Here is a 19,356-nt window from a genome sequence, read left to right as displayed (position 1 = left end):
GCTCTTGTCCACCTCCCCTGAAGTGAGCAGGGACCCCTCCAACAGGAGCAGGTTGCTCAGGACCCCATTCAGTTTGAGCTTGAGTGCCTCCAGAGATAGGGCTTCCACCACACCCATGACAACCCATTCCAGCAATTATTGTTCACATGATAGCCAGCCCCCTGAGCTGGAAGATAGGGATGGGGAGCAGAATGAATCCCCCAGAGTCCAAGAGAGGTGATTAGTCTTCTGCTTAGGGGTGACTGCATTCTGGGCAGCTAATAACGATGGCTATTCCCTCAGCTGATCATGGGCTACCTGAGTTCAGCACTTTCTTTATCCAGCTGTGGGCTATGTGAGCACAGAGAAGGAGACTTTCCAGGAGGGGCAGTGGTTTCAAACTAGAGCAGAGCAGATTGAGGTTGGATGTGAGGAACAAGTTCTGCACCATGAAGGTGCTGGAACACTGACACAGGTTGTGCAGGGAGGTGGTTGAGGCTCCATGCCTGGAGATATTCAAAGTGAGGCTGGACAGGACTGTGGGCAGCCTGCTCTAGTGGAGGATCTCCCTGCTGAGTGCAGAGGGGCTTGGACTGGGTGAGCTTGGGAGGTCACTTCCAACCCAGGCCATTGTAGGATTCTGAGCCCAAAGTGCTGCAAGATGCCGAACCTGCAGGGGTCCAGAGCTCCTCCTTTTAAAGCCTACCTGTGGGATGGCAGGAGAGTACCTGAGTGTGCTGCAGACAGGGTGGGAAGGGAAGGGACCCAGGAGGGAAGATTAAGGAGACTGGAAGCAATGCTGATGTCATCTCTGCTGAGGTATTTTGGTGCTGTCTGGAGTGTGTTTGGGTTCAGAGGCATGCTGAGAGAGCAGCTAGAGGATGCCTCCCCCTGCTCTGCAATGCCCTCTGATACTGGATAAACAGTATTGAGCCTCATGTTGCCTTCATGACTCACAGGCTTCAGCTTTACTGATGACTCCTTTCTCTGCCAATTCCTCTCTCAGGCCTAGCTACCACTTCTGTGAACAAAGAATAAGGGAGAAGTCTGAAGAGCTTTGTTTAGACTATGCAGAAGAGGACCACAAAGATGATCCAGGGACTGGAGCACTTTGCTATGAGGATAGGCTGAGGAAGCTGGGGTGTTTGGCCTGGAGTAGGGAAGCCCTCAGGGGACCTTAGAGCTGCTTTCCATAACCTGATGGGAGTCTACAGAAAGATTGGAGGGGGACTTTCCATTGCAGTGTGTAGGAACAGAACAAGGGGAATGGTTTTTAAGGTGAGGAAGAGTACATTTAGACTGGATCTTAGGAAGAAGCTCTTCAATGTGAGAACAGGGACAGATTAGAACAGGTTGCCCAGAGTGGTTGTGGATGCCTTCTCCCTGGGGTTGTTCAAGGCCAGGCTGGATGAAGCCTTGAGCAGCCTGGGCTAGCTGAGAGACATCCCTGCCCGTGGCAGTTTGGAAAGGACCTTAGAGATGGCCCAAGGCAGGGAGGTTGCAGCAGAGGATCTCTTAAGGTCCCTTCCAACTTAAGCCATTTCATAATTCTTTTTGTGGGAAAGCTGGGCTGAGTTTCCTGTTGTTTTGCTGAAGGTTTGCTGTCTTTCTCTCCTCCTTCCTAGTAGAAGCAAACTAGGCATCATGAGAGCAGTGAGACACTAGAATCATCTCCTAAGGGTAACAGGTGGAGTCCCTTCCACTGGACAGTTTTAAATTCAGCTTGCCAGGCTGCTGGAGCAGCTCATTTCAACTCCACTATCACCTAGAAAGGTTGGACCAGATGATCCTGGGGGTCCTTTCCAGCCTGGCATTGTGTGCAAAGGAGTCTGTGTAGTACAAATCAGAGCTTACTCATCCAGAGATCTGTGTTGCCTGTGGGCTCACTCTGAGTAGGAGATATATCCAGCAAGATGAAATCTCTAACTTGTGCTTAGTGAGCTCTTAGGGTTTGGTTTTCCACCCCTTCAGCTAGCTTGCAGGGAGTGGGGTCTTGTATGGAGGAGTCAAGAGAGGGAAATCCTTTCTAATATAAGGTGGTTTAACTGCAGCTAGTAACTTGTCCTTCTGTAAACTGGGCTTGCAGCAAAGCTGCTCACAGAATCACAGAGTGGTAGGTGTTGGAAGGTACCTCAGAAGGTCATCCAGTCCAACCCCTGCCAAAGCAGGGTCAGTCAGGGCAGGGCACACAGGGACACAGCCAGGTGGGGTTTGAAAGCCTTCAGAGGAGACTCCACAACCTCTCTGGGCTGCCTGCTCCAGGGCTACAGCACCCTCACAGGGAAAATGTTTTCCCTGCTGTTCCCATGGCACCTCCCCTGCTCCAGCTTGCCCCCAGTGCCCCTTGTCCTGTCCTTGGACATCCCTGAGCAGAGCCTGGCTCTGCACATCTTTATCAGCAGCAATGAGGGCAGCCCTCAGGCTCCTCTGCTCCAACCCCCAGCTCCCTCAGCTGCCTGCAGCAGCTTTGTGGCTCTGAGCTGGACTCTCTCAAGCAGTTTCCTGAGGCCCTTCTTGAATTGAGGGGCCCAGAACTGGACACAATATTCCAGATGTGGCTTTGCCAGAGCAGAGTGGAGGGGCAGGAGAACCTCTCTACAGCTACTAACCACAGCCCTTCCTGTCCACCCCAGGATGTCCTTGGCTGCCTTGGTCACAATGGCACATTGCTAGCTCATGGCATCCTTCTATCCACCAGGACCCTCAGGTCCCTCTCCTGTGTGTTGCTCTCCAGCAGATCAGCCCCCAGCCTGTACTGGTCCATCTTTCCCAGGTGCAAGACTCTCCTCTTGCCCTTGTTGGATTTCATTCAATGTCTCCCTCCTCAGCTCTCCAGCCTGTCCAGCTCTCCCTGGCAGCAGACACAGTAACAACAAAGATAACAGCCTGAGACGTTAAGGACTTAACCTTGCAGTGTTGCATTCTCAGACAGCAGCCTAAACAGTTGCTGTTTAGTGCTGGATTTAGTGCATTCTGAAGAACCTACGTGGGAAAAAAGCCCACCAAGTGTGCTGGAATTTCCTGTTCCTTTTGGATGAGTGTTTCTGTTCTCCAGTGCAGAGCCTTTTCTCTGTCTGTGCACAAATGCTGTCTGAAAAGAAGTCCTGGAAGATGTTGTTTCAGTGCTGTCACTGTGTCAAAACTGATTTATGTAATCAAAAGTCATGCATCAATTGATTTCCCTTTATTATAAAGGTTCTTCTCATCTGTTTTTATTTATATTCCAAACTTTGATCCATTTAGGGTCATAGAAAGGTTTGGGTTGGAAGGGGACCTCCAAAGGTCATCCACTCCAACCCCCTCTGCACTCAGAAGGAGCATCCTCAACTAGGCCAGGATGCTCAGAGCCTTGTTGAGCCTCACTTTGAATATCTCCAGGGATGGTGCCTCAAGCCCCTCCCTGTGCAACCTGTTGCAGTGTTCCAGCATCCTCATGAGGCAGAACATTCTCAATCCCCGTGCTCGATGGGAAGGACTTGGAGAATAGGGAGAAAGGAGATCTTTTAACAGACTGATCTGCACCTCTTAATATCCTTACACTGAGTTCCTCATATTCTGTCTGTAGAGAGGAGTACTTATTGCCAGCTAACACTCAAAGCAGCACCTGACAAAGCAGGGCAGCTTTCAGTGTTTGATTGCTTTGCTTATTCTCTGGAGAACAAAACCACCTCTGACTGTCATCAAAGAGTCAGGCCTGAAAGAGCCACTGGTAAGCTCTTCTGTGTGACTGAGGGATTTCCTCACTAATGATGCTCTGAAATCAATGGCTTCCTTCCCATCCTTTCCCACCTTCTGCCTCCTTCAGCCATGCTGTGGTGCATCTGACTGTAATCCAGACAGGTTTCTCTCCTACTGTAGATGGGACCTGCCCAGTCCAGTGGCATTCATCCAGCCCAGCTGCAGGATCTTCTAGGCAGTGAGCACCTTCATGAATAGATCCTTTCCATTGGGTAAGCCATATTTGGAGCTCCTAGAATGGTTTGAGTTGCAAGGGACCTCCAAAGCTTGTCCAGTCCAACACCCCGCAGTCAGCAGGGACATCCTCCTCTAGAGCAGGTTGCCCACAGCCCTGTCCAGCCTCACCTTGAGTATCTCCAGAGATGGGCCCCAACCACCTCCCTGGGCAACCTGTTGCAGTGTTCCATCACCCTCCTGGTGCAGAACTTGTTCATAGAATCAGGCAGGTTGGAAGAGACCTCCAAGCTCATCCAGTCCATCCTAGCACCCAGCCCTGGTCAATCAATCAGAGCATGGCACTGAATTTATTTCAGGATTGAGCTCTACCTTGGCTTTACTCTCTACAGCTCTGGTTTTCTTCTCATGTCTTCATACACTGCTTCTTGTGTTGCAGGTGACCGAAATAATAGCCCTTGAATAACTTAGCATTTGCACTCCCCCAGGGGACTGAGTCTTTGTTCAGGGAAGCCTTCAATTTCTACAGTAGCCTGAAGGGAAATGCGGCCCTGAAACTGAGCTAATGCAGCTTCTGTGCAGGCCTGTGACACATCAGATACAATGACTCATCTCAGCTCTCTGTCCTTTCTTCTACATATTGATGTCTTGAAGGACCAATGCTGCTTCTCCTCCCACTGAGGATAGGAAGCTTGCTTGCATAATCATCTCCCTATTAGCATCTGTTGTGCTGAAGGAAGGACCTTTGGCTGCCTTTATCATTACAGCAAGCTGGGGGCTCAAATGTGTAATTCACACCTGCAATCCCAGCTAAACAAGGCATCACTTCACCTTTCTCCACATCCAACTGACACCTGCTTCTGGGAAGAGTTAGAACTCATTTTTATCATAGACTGGAAAGAACCTCAGAGTTTATCTACTCCAACCTCCCTGCCATGGGCAGGGACACTTCTCAACTAGATTTGGCTGCTCAAGGCCTCGTTCAACCTAGCCTTGAACACCCCAGGCAGGAGGCAGCCATAGCCTCCCTGGGCAACCTGTTCCAGAGTCTCACCACCCTCATACTGAAGAACTTATTCCTAAGATCCAGTCTAACCCTGCTCTCTCTTAGCTTAAAACCATTTCCTCTTGGCCTATTGTTAGCCCTTGTCAAAAGTCCCTCTCCAGCATTCCTGTAGGATCCCTTCAGGCACTGGAAGGCAGCAACGTTGATTAGTAATTTTGGATTAGGCCTGTAAATAGGAAACACCAAGAACTAATGTCCATGAGCAGTGAGAGAAAGAGTAGAAAGCAAGTCTGTACTCAGGCCCAACTTGATAGCAAGGCAGGAGGGCTTCTTAGACTAAAGGACCTGCAGTAAAGCAGAGAATCAGAGACTCAACCAGGTTGGAAGAGAGCTCCAAGCTCATCCAGCCCAACCTAGCACCCAACCCTGGCCAACCAACCAGACCATGGCACTAAGTGCCTCAGTGAAGCTTGGCTTCAACACCTCCAGCCACACAGACTCCACCACCTCCCTGGGCAGCCCATTCCAATGCCAATCACTCTCTCTGACAACAACTTCCTAACAACATCCAGCCTAGACCTCCCCTGGCACAGCTTCAGGCTGTGTCCTCTTCTGTTGCTGGGTGCCTGGCAGCAGAGCCCAACCCCACCTGGCTACAGCCTCCCTGCAGGCAGCTGCAGGCAGCAATGAGCTCTGCCCTGAGCCTCCTCTGCTGCAGGCTGCACACGCCCAGCTCCCTCAGCCTCTCCTCACAGGGCTGTGCTCCAGGCCCCTCCCCAGCCTTGCTGCCCTTCTCCAAACACCTTCCAGCACCTCAACATCTCTCTGCAATGGAGGAGCCCAGAACTGGACACAGCACTGCAGGGGTAGCCTGAGCAGTGCTGAGCACAGGGGCAGAAGAACCTCCCTTGTCCTGCTGCCCACACTGCTCCTGAGCCAGCCCAGGATGCCATTGGCTCTGCTGCCCACCTGGGCACTGCTGCATCCTCTGCAGCTCCTCTCTCCCAGCACCCCCAGGGCCCTTTCTTGCTGTGTTTGTCTTCAGAAAGTCTTGCCAAGATCCTGAGAGATGTGGTGTGTGGCCAGGTACACCTGGAGTAAGTCTTCTGCAGAGCTTGGGCCACAGCCATGTGCTGGTGTTGAGGTTCAGAACACAGTGTGTTTTGTTTTCTTCTCATTTCAGGCTTATGGGATGTCAGCTTTGCCCCTCAACCTGATCAAGGGAACCACCAGTGCCGCTTATGAACGTTTAGAGAACACTGAAGATATCGAGGAAGTGGAGCAGCACTTAGTGAGGATTAAATCCAAGGTATGCTCTTCCCTCTTCTCACCTGGAGAATTCCTGGGATCATATCCCACACTGCCAGCTTGGAAAGGACCCCAAGGCTCATCTGCTCCAGCCTTTCTAAGTGATAGTGGAGTTGAAACGAGCTGCCTCAGGACCCTGGCAAGCTGAGCCTTCCAACTGCCCAGTGTGGGGCAATCCATCTGCTTTCCTTGGGAGATGATTCCAATGTCTGACTGTCCTCCTGGGGAAACATTTTCTTCTAGAGTCCAGGAGAAATTGACTAATAATAGAATTTGGATAAATAACATAGAATGGTTTAGATTGCAAAGAACCTCAAAGCTCAGCCAGTTCTAATCCCCTGCCATAGGCAGGGACACCTCCCGCTAGAACAGGTCACACAAGGCCTCATCCAACCTGGTCTTGAACACTTCCAGGGAGGTTGTGGATCAAAGATCCCATTCTGTGCTCCACAACCTCCCTGGGCAACCTGTGCCAGTGTCTCACCACCCTCACTGCAAACAACTTCTTCCTAACATCCAGTTTCAATCTCCCCTCTGCCAGTTCAAACCCATTCCTCCTCATCCTCTCATTACAAGTCCTTGTCAATAGTCCCTCCCCAGCCTTCCTGTAGCCCCTTTCAGATCCTGGAAGACCATCCCAAGGTCTTCTGGAAGCCTTCTCTTCTGCAGGCTGCAGAGCCTCAACTCTCTCAGCTTGTCCTCAGAGCAGAGCTGCTGCAGCCCTCTGAGCATCTTGGTGGCCTCCTCTGGACTGGCTCCAACAGTTCCATGTCCTTCTTGCGGTGAGGGCTCTGTAAGTGCACTCAGGACTTACTTGGATAAGTGATACTTGGATTTAGATGACTGTTTCTCAAGGACAGGTTTCATTCTTACTTCTTTCATGCTTACCAGCTTATGGTCATGCTGTAGAGAGGTTTTGTTCCAGAGAAAACAGCCACTAAGCAGTTCCTTAGCTTGCAGTTAGATTTATTTCATAGGTTCTCAGGATTGTTTGGGCTGGAAGTCACCTTAAAGATCATCCAGTTTAGATCCATAGAATGGGTTGGGTTGGAGGGCACCTTAAAGACCATGCAGTTCCATCCCCTCTGCCATGGGCACCTCCCACCAGCTCAGGTGGCTCAGGGCATTGTCTAAGCTGGCCTTGAACACCTTCCTTGAGGGAACATCCACGGCCTCCCTGGGCAACCTGTGCCAGTGTCTCATCACCTTCACTGGAAAGGATTTCTGTCTTATCTCTGGTCTAAATCTGCCCTCAAGCATAGATTTATATTCACAGTAGTCATTTGAAAACCACTTTGATTACTTGTGAATTTACCATCAAGTTTTCTATACCAGCCCTGCAGCAGCACTTATTGCTGTCTAGATAAGAGTGGTGCTGAGAAACTCAACTCCAGCTCATCCAATCTCACTTGGAGATGTGGAAGATACACTTGCTGGAAGAGTTTTAACCTCTGCTATGGCACCCAGCTTGTTGCTTGGTGTAGTTAGCAGCACTGGATGCTTGCCACATGGAGCTGCCATGAGTTAGATTTATCAAACTATTAATCATCTTTATGAATAAATAACAGCCCCAGATATTCTTCCTTCCCAGTTAATGTACCTTGCTGCTATAAATCATTCCTTTATGAAAAGCATACATATGGAAATCTCTTCTGAATCCTAAATATCCTCAGGATCTTAACACCATTTGTAAGCCTGTGAAGGCTTTGCAGCTCACTGAAGTGCTGTGCCTGATGGAAGCAGGGCACTTAACAACCCAAGTGTGCAAGCTGGAGGGGAAGATTCCTCCTTCACTTAACAACCCAAGTGTGCAAGCTGGAGGGGATGATTCCTCCTTCACTTAACAACCCAAGTGTGCAAGCTGGAGGGGAAGATTCCTCCTTCACTTAACAACCCAAGTGTGCAAGCTGGAGGGGATGATTCCTCCTCCACTTAACAACCCAAGTGTGCAAGCTGGAGGGGATGATCCCTCCTCCACTTAACAACCCAAGTGTGCAAGCTGGAGGGGATGATTCCTTCTCCACTTAACAACCCAAGTGTGCAAGCTGGAGGGGAAGATTCCTTCTCCACTTAACAACCCAAGTGTGCAAGCTGGAGGGGAAGATTCCTTCTCCACTTAACAACCCAAGTGTGCAAGCTGGAGGGGAAGAGTATTCTTTCACTGCAAGATGCTAGCCTTAGTCTCTCACCTTTTTCACATCCCATTTCAGGTCATGACTTGAGCCATAGCCCTGAGTGGTGGAACTTCCTATGCCTCAAATTAGAATCACAGAATGGTTTAGGTTGGAAGGGACCTCAGAGATCATCCAGTTCCAACCCCCTGCCATAGGCAGGGACACCTCCCGCTAGAGGAGGCCACTCAAGGCCTCATCCAACCTGGCCTTGAACACCTCCAGGGAGGTTGTGGAGCACAGAATGGGATCTTTGATCACATTCTGTGCTTCTGTGCTCCACAACCTCCCTGGGCAACCTGTGCCAGTGTCTCACCAGTGTGTCCTTTGATCTCTTTGTCATTTTGTTTTGCTCCTCAGTGCAGAGATGGTCGCCCTCTGTCATCGAGGGACAGGCGCAGTGTCCACCAGCTGGAAGAGAGGCTAAGGACCTTGAGAAGGAGAGAGAGGCACCTGGAGTCTATTGAGACAAGCTGGTGGACAAAGTTCTGTGAAGCCATTCGCCCTCTGAAGGTAAAACTTTTTTCTCCCCCCTTTTTTTGATACTTAAATTGGCTTAACTTTGAGCTTTCTTCCTGTGTAAATCATAGGTCTAAGTTATCAATTACATCCTATCAGCTGGGGTTTGTTAATTACTGCTGTCCTGTGTAGTGACAGCCCTAGAGCACACTCTGAGCCCTTGTAAAACCTTCTGCTTTGCCTAAAATACAGTTAAGATTAAAATGGAGTAAAGGCTGACTGATCAGTGGGGTCAGTGCTGGGGTCAGTGCCAGCACCAGTGCTGGTTAACAGCTTTGTCAGTGGTATGGGCAGAGGAATCAGTGCAGCCTCAGCGAGTGTGCAGATGGCACCAAGCTGTGTGGCATAGTCAACTTGCTAGAGAGAAGGGATGCATGTAGAGGGACCTGGACAGTCTGCAGAGCTGTGCCCAGGCCAGCCTTGTGACATTCAACAAGGCCAAGTGTATGGTCCTGCACATGGGAGGGCACAATCTTAAGCACAACTCCAGGCTGGGTGGGGAATGGCTGAGAGCAGCCCTGAGGAAAAGGCACTGGAGGTCTGGGGTGATGAAAAGCTCAGCAGGAGCCTGCAGTGTGAGTGCAGCCCAGAGAGCAACCCTGTGCTGGGCTGCAGCAAGAGTGTGGGCAGCAGGGCAAGGGTGGGGGGATTCTGCCCCTTGGCTCTGCTCTCCTCAGACCCCACCTGCACTCCTGGGTGCAGTTCTGGAGCCCCCAACACAAGAAGGACATGGAAGTGTTGGAGCCAGTCCATAGGAGGCTACCAAGATGCTGAGAGGGCTGCAGCAGCTCTGCTCTGAGAACAGGCTGAGAGAGTTGGGGCTCTGCAGCCTGGAGAGGAGAAGCTTTCCAGGAGACCTTGGGGTGGCCTTGCAGGATCTGAAGGGGACTACAAGAAGTCTGTGGAGGGACTATTGACAAGGTCTGGTAATGACAGGATGAGGAGGAATGGGTTTGAACAGACCGAGGGGAGATTGAGACTGGATGTAAGGAAAGGGTTGTTTGCAGTGAGGGTGGTGAGACACTGGCACAGGTTGCCCAGAAAGGTTGTGGCTGCTCTCTCCCTGGAGGTGTTTAAGGCCAGGTTGCATGAGGCCTTGAGCAACCTCTTCTAGTGGGAGGTGTCCCTGCCTATGGCAGGAGGTTGGAACTGGCTGATCCTTGAGGTCCTTTCCAACCTAAACCATTCTATGATTCCATCTTCTAGCACTGAGTATCTTCTCTTGTCTCAGCCATGGGAAAGCAGAAAGAAGAGAAGGATGAATTCTGTAGGTGTCAGGTGTCTGAGGTTAATCTCAATTACATGTAGCCAGCAAAAGGGGGGGATGCTGAAAATACTTGCCTTTGGAATGAGCATCTTGCCAAGTAATTACTTGAGCAGCAGGCAGATAGCTACGTAGAGCTTAGGTCTTGGTACTTAACCGCTGCAGAGGAGGCACTTATGGGGGCAAAGCTTTGATCTTGGTCCCTTTTTGATCTTGAGGCTTTGATTTTCAGGAGATACTTGGTTTTCAAAACTAGGACTTTTTGTGTAGAATATGTTGCCACAGAAAGGATTTAGTTATTCTTTTTGCCAGCTAAATGTAGGAAGAAATGTTAGCCTCACTGCAAACTGCAGGCTGCAGTTGGAAGAGCTGAGTGAGAGGCTGTGAGCAATTTCCTTTAACTCCAGTGCAGCTTACTGCTGAGTACCAGTGGGGATGGGCTGGGATTGCAGCTGACCAAAGACTTCCACTGTGGAATTTGTGGTGGGGTTAGCTTTTTATTAGGCATTAGAAACCTGGACTTTGCATCATAGAATAGAATCATAGAATCAAGCAGGTTGGAAGAGAGCTCCAAGCTCAGCCAGCACAACCTAGCACCCAGCCCTGCCCAACCAACCAGACCATGGCACTAAGTGCCCCAGCCAGGCTTGGCTTCAACACCTCCAGCCACACAGACTCCACCACCTCCCTGGGCAGCCCATTCCAATGCCAATCACTCTCTCTGCCAACACCTTCCTCCTAACATCCAGCCTAGACCTGCCCTGGCACAGCTTCAGGCTGTGTCCCCTTCTTCTGTTGCTGGGTGCCTGGCAGCAGAGCCCAACCCCACCTGGCTACAGCCTCCCTGCAGGCAGCTGCAGACAGCAATGGGCTCTGCCCTGAGCCTCCTCTGCTGCAGCCTGCACACCCCCAGCTCCCTCAGCCTCTTCTCATAGAGTCTGTATTACAGGCCCCTCATCTGCTTTGTCACCCTTCTCTGGACACCTTCCAGCACCTCAACATCTCTCTTGAATTGAGATGAATCTTGAATTGAGGATGTTGAATTGGAGGGCTTGGAACTAGATGATCTTTAAGGTCACTTCCAACTCAAATCATTCTGTGACAGATAGATCTAACTATTAGGTTGAACAGTTTGGATGCTTCCTTGAATTCACAACAGCTTCTTTGTATTGGTTTGGGATTTTTAACTTCTTAGATGAAATTTAGAGAAGTTCATTGGCCACATCTCTTGTCTGTGACCTCAAAGATCATCCAGTCCAACCCTGAACCCAGCACTGAAGAGTGAACACTCATCTGGAAGACCACTCATTTTCTTCTTGTGTGTAGGAACTAAGTCTGCCTGGGTTGTAGTTTTCATTCTACCTTAATATTTACAAGCATTTTGTTTTCCACCAGTCCATTCTCAGCTTTGAAGTGAAGCCTTCAATTCTTAAGTGACTTAAACCTTTGGGTGAAGATGCTTTGTAAAGTTGCTCATCTCTGTAACTTGAAAATTGCTGTGCAGCAGTGAGTGAGTGGTGGTTCTGTGCAGCAGTGAGTGAGTGGTGGTTCTGTGCAGCAGTGAGTGAGTGGTGGTTCTGTGGAGCAGTGAGTGAGTGAGTGGTGCTGTGGAGCAGTGAGTGAGTGGTGGTTCTGTGCAGCAGTGAGTGAGTGGTGCTGTGGAGCAGTGAGTGAGTGAGTGGTGGTGCTGTGGAGCAGTGAGTGAGTGAGTGGTGGTGCTGTGGAGCAGTGAGTGAGTAAGTGAGTGGTGGTGCTGTGGAGCAGTGAGTGAGTGAGTGGTGGTGCTGTGGAGCAGTGAGTGAGTGGTGCTGTGGAGCAGTGAGTGAGTGAGTGAGTGGTGCTGTGGAGCAGTGAGTGAGTGAGTGGTGGTGCTGTGGAGCAGTGAGTGAGTGGTGCTGTGGAGCAGTGAGTGAGTGAGTGAGTGGTGCTGTGGAGCAGTGAGTGAGTGAGTGGTGGTGCTGTGGAGCACTGAGTGAGTGAGTGGTGGTGCTGTGGAGCACTGAGTGAGTGAGTGGTGGTGCTGTGGAGCACTGAGTGAGTGAGTGGTGGTGCTGTGGAGCACTGAGTGAGTGGTGCTGTGGAGCACTGAGTGAGTGAGTGGTGGTGCTGTGGAGCACTGAGTGAGTGGTGCTGTGGAGCAGTGAGTGGTGAATGTTGCATACAGAAGCAAGATTAAAAGCAGGGCTGGTGTTTGGTTACTTGAGTTGTCCATCAGTCCCTTCATGTGATTTGGTCACTTGTGAGTAATACTGCAGAAAGCTGCCCAGAAAGGTGGAGGTGATTCTTGTGAGCTCTGCACAGGTTGCCTTCTGTTGGAAGGTGAATACACAGGTGTGGGGCCCAAGGGAAACAGACTCTAATTTCCCTTGATTCAACCCAAATGCATGTGTGTGGTGTTTTGACTTAAAATACAGCAGCTATGAGTTGTACATTCTGCTAGATGCTGTGTTCGATTCCTGTAGCATCTCAGCTGGCTCCTCAACTGCACCTTTAGCTTAGAGGTGGATCACAGGATGCTAGGGGTTGGAGGGGACCTCTGGAGATTGACTCCAACCTCCCTGTCTTGCCGTGTAGCACAGAATGTACTTTAATGCTAGATTCTGAGCTGAGTCTATCTGCCAGGCAGAGTGATTCTCATCTCAGATGATCAGATTTGAAGTGGTTGACATAAACCCTGTGTATGCAGAGTAAACACTTTGTTAGCACTTCTCTCTGGTATTATTGACTCATAAGTTCCTGCTTGAAGTGTTTGAGCACTGAGGTGGACCAAGATTTGTAGATTCATCAAAGGGTTTGGGCTGAAAGGGACCTCAAAGATCGTTGAGTCCTTTATTGAAGTGTGGACAGGGCTTCTCTGCAAGCATTTCCAGTTCAAATGTAAGCATCCTTCCCTTCCAGATTGTGTGGGGAGTGTTCTTCATCATCGTGGCACTGCTCTTCACTGTCTCTCTGTTCCTCTCAAAGTAAGTACAGTTCAGCTTTTTTCTTACCTGCTTAAACCACATGGTTTGTGCCTTGCCTTCAGACTCAGGGCTGGCTTGCTTCAAGACCCAGGTTGGAAGGGACCTCCAAGCTCATCCAGTCCAACCTAGCACCCAGCCCTGGCCAATCAACCAGACCATGGCACTAAGTGCCTCATCCAGGCTTTGCTTCAACACATCCAGAGATGGTGACTCCCACTTCTTGTCTGTGCTGCCTGTCAGTAGCTAGAGCTGCATTTCACATTCAGGCATCTATTGAAGCTGAGCAAAATGGATTCCAAAAGGGTTCACCTTGAATGGTTGTCTGCTGCTGCTGCAAAGCCTTCTGATTCAACAGAGACATTAAGCTCATATGTTAGAATCATAGAATCAAGCAGGTTGGGAGAGAGCTCCAAGCTCACCCAGCCCAACCTAGCACCCAGCCCTGCCCAACCAACCAGACCATGGCACTAAGTGCCCCAGCCAGGCTTGGCTTCAACACCTCCAGCCACACAGACTCCACCACCTCCCTGGGCAGCCCATTCCAATGCCAATCACTCTCTCTGACAACAACTTCCTCCTAACATCCAGCCTAGACCTGCCCTGGCACAGCTTCAGCCTGGGTCCCCTTCTTCTGCTGCTGGCTGCCTGGCAGCAGAGCCCAACCCCACCTGGCTACAGCCTCCCTGCAGGCAGCTGCAGACAGCAATGAGCTCTGCCCTGAGCCTCCTCTGCTGCAGGCTGCACACCCCCAGCTCCCTCAGCCTCTCTTAAGCTTAATTCAAACTACAAAAGCATTCTCATTGCTTGAATGACTCTTAATGCATGCAGGTAGTTCTTGGGTTGGGTACCAGGTGCTTAAATTCCTGCATCAAATGGTATAGGTAATCCATTATGATCCATGTTACCCTGGAATTGTTTGTTGGGGTTGAAAGCAAGACAGCCAAGCTGGAGTTCAAGAGAGATTGACACTGACCAGAAGTCTCAAATGTTGACACTTTTCATATTTCAGACTGGATAAATAAGCTCTAAGATCCCAACTAGGGAAAGGCTGAAATGCCAAGGAGAGGCAGAAATCAATATAGCTTTACATATGACAAGTGGAGTGAGTGTGGTGAAGCAAAGTGTGTGTCTCTATAGATAGGAACAAGCTGTCAGGCTCTGGGCTTAGCCAGATTGAGGCTCTTTTTTTTTTCTGAGCTGCTGCTTTAAACTAAACTTGAGAGTTGGGGCTTGGTCTCTTCCTAGTATCAGGTCATAGAACAAGAGGAAATGGCCTGAAATTGTGCCAGGGGAAGCTCAGGTTGAAGATATGAATCACCCAGCCTGGCTGTGTTTCAGGGCAGTTTGGATGTGGTGTTCAGGGCTCTGGTTTAAGGTGAATCTTATAGAGTAGGGTTCTAGGTTGGGCTTGGTGATCCTGAGGGGCTTTGCCAGCCTGCACGATTCTGTGATTAGGAGCAGCTTCTTTCCTGCAAGAGTGGTCAGGGATTGGCACAGGCTGCCCAGGTTGGTGGTGGAGTCACCCACCCTGGATGTGTTTAAGAGTCATTTGGATGTGGTGCTCAGGGCCATGGTTTAAGGTGAATCTTGTAGAGTAGGGTTCTAGGTTGGGCTTGGTGATCCTGAGGGGCTTTGCCAACCTGAGTGTTTCTGAGATTAGGAACAGTTTCTTTCCTGCAAGAGTGATCAGGGGCCGGAACTGGCTGCCCAGGAAGGTGATGGAGTAACCATCCCTGGAGGTGTTCAAGAAACCTGCGGCCGTGGTGGTGTTAGGTTAATGGTTGGAGTTGACTGCAAAGATTTCTTCCAACTGAAGCAGTTCTGTGTATGAGAGCAAAGCTCTGTGAGCCCCATGGTACTTACCCAGCTTTTCTGAATTGCTGCAGTTTGGACAAGGCTCTGCATTCAGCTGGCTTCAACTCAGGATTTATAATACTAGGAACTAACCTGACCAACCCACTGAACATGCTGTTACCTGTCCTACAAAGAGTAAGTACAAAAACCAAACAACAACCTGACCCTGGTGATACACATCTGCAAGGCTGCTCCTCTGCTAAGCCTTCTGCTAAGCTGTCAAAAGGCAAACTACACCTCCCCCACCAGTAATTCATCAGATCAGAGCTGTCTGGATGTGTGCTCTATAAAAGCAAAGCAGCTTCCTTGTTAACAGTCTCTTAAGTTGAGATCTCTTAAGACCAAGATGAAGATCTTGGGTGGATGAAAGAGGGTTGCTGGAGGAAGGTGGTGGCCTAAAACTGCATAAAATGAAGGCAACTTCTAAATGAAGGCAAGCTTTAAGTTAAGAATGGTGCTCAGCTGCTTTCCCAGACTAATTGTGTCACCTCTGTTAGCAGCCAGCTGCACTTTGAGCTGCTTTCCACACCTCACTCCATGAAAGAACTCTTACTACTTCAGGTGCTCTAAGTAGAATCTACTTGTATAGCTCTAAGTGGAGGAAGAGCTGATTTTCTGGTTGGGATGTTTGCTTACCTGTTTAACTGCCCTTCTTTTTTTCTTTAGGTAGCTTGTTTTTCTGCTTGGAGTGTTTTCCTGTCTGTCTTTTTCTTCTTCTTGTAGGTTTTCCCACTTGATTATATTCTCATTACAACGATTGTGATGTACTTCATCTTCACCTCCATGGCTGGCATTCGCAACATGGGGATATGGTTCTTCTGGATCAGGGTAAGCATGGCTTTGAGAGTTCAGCTGCTCACACTAAGGTGTTAACAAACACCCAGTTACAAAGCTGTCTAACAAATTACATTGATTGTAGTTACTAATTACTCCTTATTTCAGGCACTCCTTCAGAACTGCTGCACGTTGCCCGTAGAATTGTGTCTGTCTCGTGACTGTTAGAAGCCTCTTGGGCATTTGTCACTGTTCTTAAAAGCTATCAGCCCAAACCTGAGGCTGTAGTTTGGGTCAAGGCTGTGGTGTGTGTGGAGCTTTGCTACCCCTCCTGCCCAAGCCTGATGCTGTAGTTTGGGTCAAGAGGGTGTGTGTGAAGCTTTGCTACCCCTCCAGTCCAAACCTGATGCTGTAGTTTGGGTCAGGGGTGGGTGTGTGTGGAGCTTTGCTACCCCTCCAGTCCAAACCTGATGCTGTAGTTTGGGTCAGGGGTGTGTGTGTGTGGAGCTTTGCTACCCTTCCAGTCCAAACCTGATGCTGTAGTTTGGGTCAAGGCTGTGGTGTCTGTAGCTTTGCTGACCCCAAGGCAGGGGGTTGGAGCTGGATGATCTTTGAGGTCCCTTCCAACCTAAACCATTCTGTGATTTCCTAAGCCAGAGCTATATGCTTCTGGTTCTGCTGGAAGGTGCTGGTGAGTTTTATGGTCCAAATCTGAAACATGCATGCAGTCAGTAGAACATAGTTTGCATTTTGGGTGACAAGCAAGCTTCCCTGGCTTGGTAAGAGGTGAAAACAAAGCAGTGATGCCATGTCAGATTGAGATAGGATGCAAATAATAAGGCTGTGTTGGAAAAAGCAGCTTTGGATCCAACAGTTTGCTGTTCACACCTGTCATGCTTGCTGAAGTGTTTCCTTGCTTCTGGGCTTGCTTTCCCTTTAATATGGTCAAGCTTTCATGTGGTGCCAGCCCAGTGTTGCACAGTGACCCTGGGTATTAGGGCTGGATATTAGGAAGTATTTCTCCACTGAAAGGGTTTTCAAGCACTGGAATGGTCTGCCCAGGGCAGAGGTAGAATCAGCATCTCTGGAAGTGTTTAGAGTGTGGACCTGGTGCTTAGGGATGTGGTTTAGTGCTGACCTTGCAGTGCTGGGTGGAAGCTTGGACTGGATGAGCTTGAAGGTCTCTTCCAACCAAAAATACTCTGTGAAAAGCAGAGATGTGATGCTAAGGGCTATGGTTTAGCACCAGATTTGGTTGAGTTAGATAATGCTTGGCCTCAGTGATCTTCAGGGGCTTCTCCAACCAAAATGATTCTGAGATGTGAGATTGGCTGAGTTTGGTTTTCCATCATTTCTCCCTCAGCTGCCACCTTCTTTACCCTAATGTGGTGCTGAGGGTGAGGCTTTTAGGGATAAGAGGATGGAATGGTACCCACAGGTACAAGGGAGGGATTATTTTGTTCCCTGCAGTGTAAAATGGAGAAGATGCCAAGTCAGAGCCTAGGAACAATCTCTCCTAGTCATAGAATGGTCTGGTTTGGAAGGCACCTCCAGAGGTCATCTAATCCAACACACTCTGCAGTCAGGGGCATCCTCAACTAGACCTGATGAGAAGTGTAGTGATAGGTGACACCTCACAATGTTCTTTGTCACAGCAGGGCACAGTTTGTTAGGAGTGATGGACAACAGCATGCAAAGCTTGCTGCTAGCTACTGGTCATGTGCTGAGCCATTAATGCAAACAATTTGTATAGCTGTGCTCTGCATTTCACAGCATCACCAAGGTTGGAAGAGACCTCACAGATCATCAAGTCCAACCCTTTACCACAGAGCTCAAGGCCAGACCATGGCACCAAGTGCCACGTCCAGTCCTGCCTTGAACAGCTCCAGGGACGGCGACTCCACCACCTCCCCGGGCAGCCCATTCCAGTGTCCAATGACTCTCTCAGTCATAATATAATAACTCAGTCATAGTATAATAACTACTCAGTCATAATATAATAACTACTCTCTCAGTCTCTCAGAACTTTCTCCTCACCTCAAGCCTAAATTTCCCCTGGTGTAGCTTGAGGCTGTGTCCTCTTGTTCTGGTGCTGGCCACCTGAGAGAAGAGAGCAACCTCCTCCTGGCCACAACCACCCCTCAGGTAGTTGTAGACAGCAATAAGGTCACCCCTGAGCCTCCTCTTCTCCAGGCTAAACAATCCCAGGCAATTTCAGGCAAGCACACCTGAAATCCTGCTTCAGCTCATGGCAATTAAGCTGCCAGAGGATAGGTTCGACTTTTGGCTTGGAGAGTAGTTATTATTGTGGCCTTCCAGTATCTGAAGGGAGCCTGCAAAACAGCTGGGGAGGGACTTTTTAGGCTGACACTGGAGCACCTCTCCTATGAGGACAGACTGAAAGAGTTGGGGCTGTGCAGTCTGCAGAAGAGGAGGCTCTGAGGTGACCTTCTTGTGGCCTTTCAGTGTCTGAAAAGGGCCTATGAAAGAGCTGGGGAGGGACTTTTGAGGTTGAGGTGTTTCAGGCCAGGCTGGCTGAGGCTGCGGGCAGCCTGCTCTAGGGTTAGGGTGTCCCTGGGCATGGCAGGGGGGTTGGAACTGGCTGCTCCTTGTGGTGCCTTCCAAGCCTGACTGCTTGTATGGTTCTATGAATTGAAGCTGTTGCTTGAATTAAAGAGGAAGCTAAATGTCTTCAGAAGGGAAAACAAAAATCATTATGTTAACATTGTTCCCTTTTCTGCTTTCAGCTGTATAAAATCAGAAGAGGGAAAACTCGACCTCAAGCACTCCTGTTTCTCTGCATGATACTTCTGCTGATAGTTCTTCACACCAGCTACATGATCTACAGCCTTGCTCCTCAGTATGTCATGTATGGAAGCCAAAAATACCTGGTGCAGGTGAGATGTTCCACTTCTCTTTGAAGCAACAACAGCAGCCCTCTGTTTGCTGTCAGAAATGTGCTTCTGGGGGGGGACTTTTAAAGCCAGGCCTGTTCTCAGTGTTGTAGGCAGGATATGTTTTTAACTACTAGCTGAGTGAAGCTGAACCTCATGAAGTTCAGCAAGGACAAGTCCAGAGGAGGGCCACAAACATGATCCAAGAGCTGCAGCAGCTCTGCAGTGAAGGCAAACTGAGGGAGTTGGAGGTGTGCAACCTGGAGAAAACTTCCGGAGGGTCTTAGAGCTGCCTGCTGTGCCTGAAGGCATCCTGCAAGAAGGCTGCAGAGGAACTTGTGCTGAAGGTGTCTGGAGCCAGGCCAAAGGGGAATGGTTTGGAGCTGAGGCAGAGCAGGGTTAGGCTGGAGCTGAGGAAGAAGTTCTGCACTGTGAGGGTGCTGAGAGTCTGGCATAGGCTGCCCAGAAAGGCTGTGTCTGCTTCCTGCCTGGGGGTGTTGAAGGCCACGTTGGATGATCTGAGCAGCCAGGCCTTATAAGATGTCTCTGTCTATGGCAGGAAGGTTGGACTGGATGAACTCTAAGGTCCCTTGCAACCTAAGCCATGCTGTGATCTCTTTGGCTCTTAAGTATAAATCTGACAGAGGAAAGCAATTGAGCCAGACTGGTTAGGAGGAGGAATTTTAATGGGAGTGGAGTAAGTGGAGGCTGC

General features: G+C 49.7%; 1 protein-coding gene across 1 annotated transcript in view; it reads left to right on the top strand.

Annotated features, from left to right (window-relative positions):
- LMBRD1 (LMBR1 domain containing 1) overlaps window positions 1–19,356 on the top strand; it is a 66,288-nt gene that overhangs the window by 27,403 nt on the left and 19,529 nt on the right. The window contains exons 8-13 of the mRNA XM_064164140.1: window positions 6,081–6,206; window positions 8,737–8,889; window positions 13,058–13,122; window positions 15,009–15,111; window positions 15,700–15,804; window positions 18,498–18,647. Coding sequence (XP_064020210.1) covers window positions 6,081–6,206; window positions 8,737–8,889; window positions 13,058–13,122; window positions 15,009–15,111; window positions 15,700–15,804; window positions 18,498–18,647 — 702 coding nt within the window. The remainder of the gene's footprint in view (window positions 1–6,080; window positions 6,207–8,736; window positions 8,890–13,057; window positions 13,123–15,008; window positions 15,112–15,699; window positions 15,805–18,497; window positions 18,648–19,356) is intronic.

The sequence above is a fragment of the Pogoniulus pusillus genome, chromosome 25 (genome assembly GCF_015220805.1).
Source record: "Pogoniulus pusillus isolate bPogPus1 chromosome 25, bPogPus1.pri, whole genome shotgun sequence".
Taxonomy (NCBI): domain Eukaryota; kingdom Metazoa; phylum Chordata; class Aves; order Piciformes; family Lybiidae; genus Pogoniulus; species Pogoniulus pusillus.
This window is presented reverse-complemented; position numbering and strand designations above follow the sequence as displayed.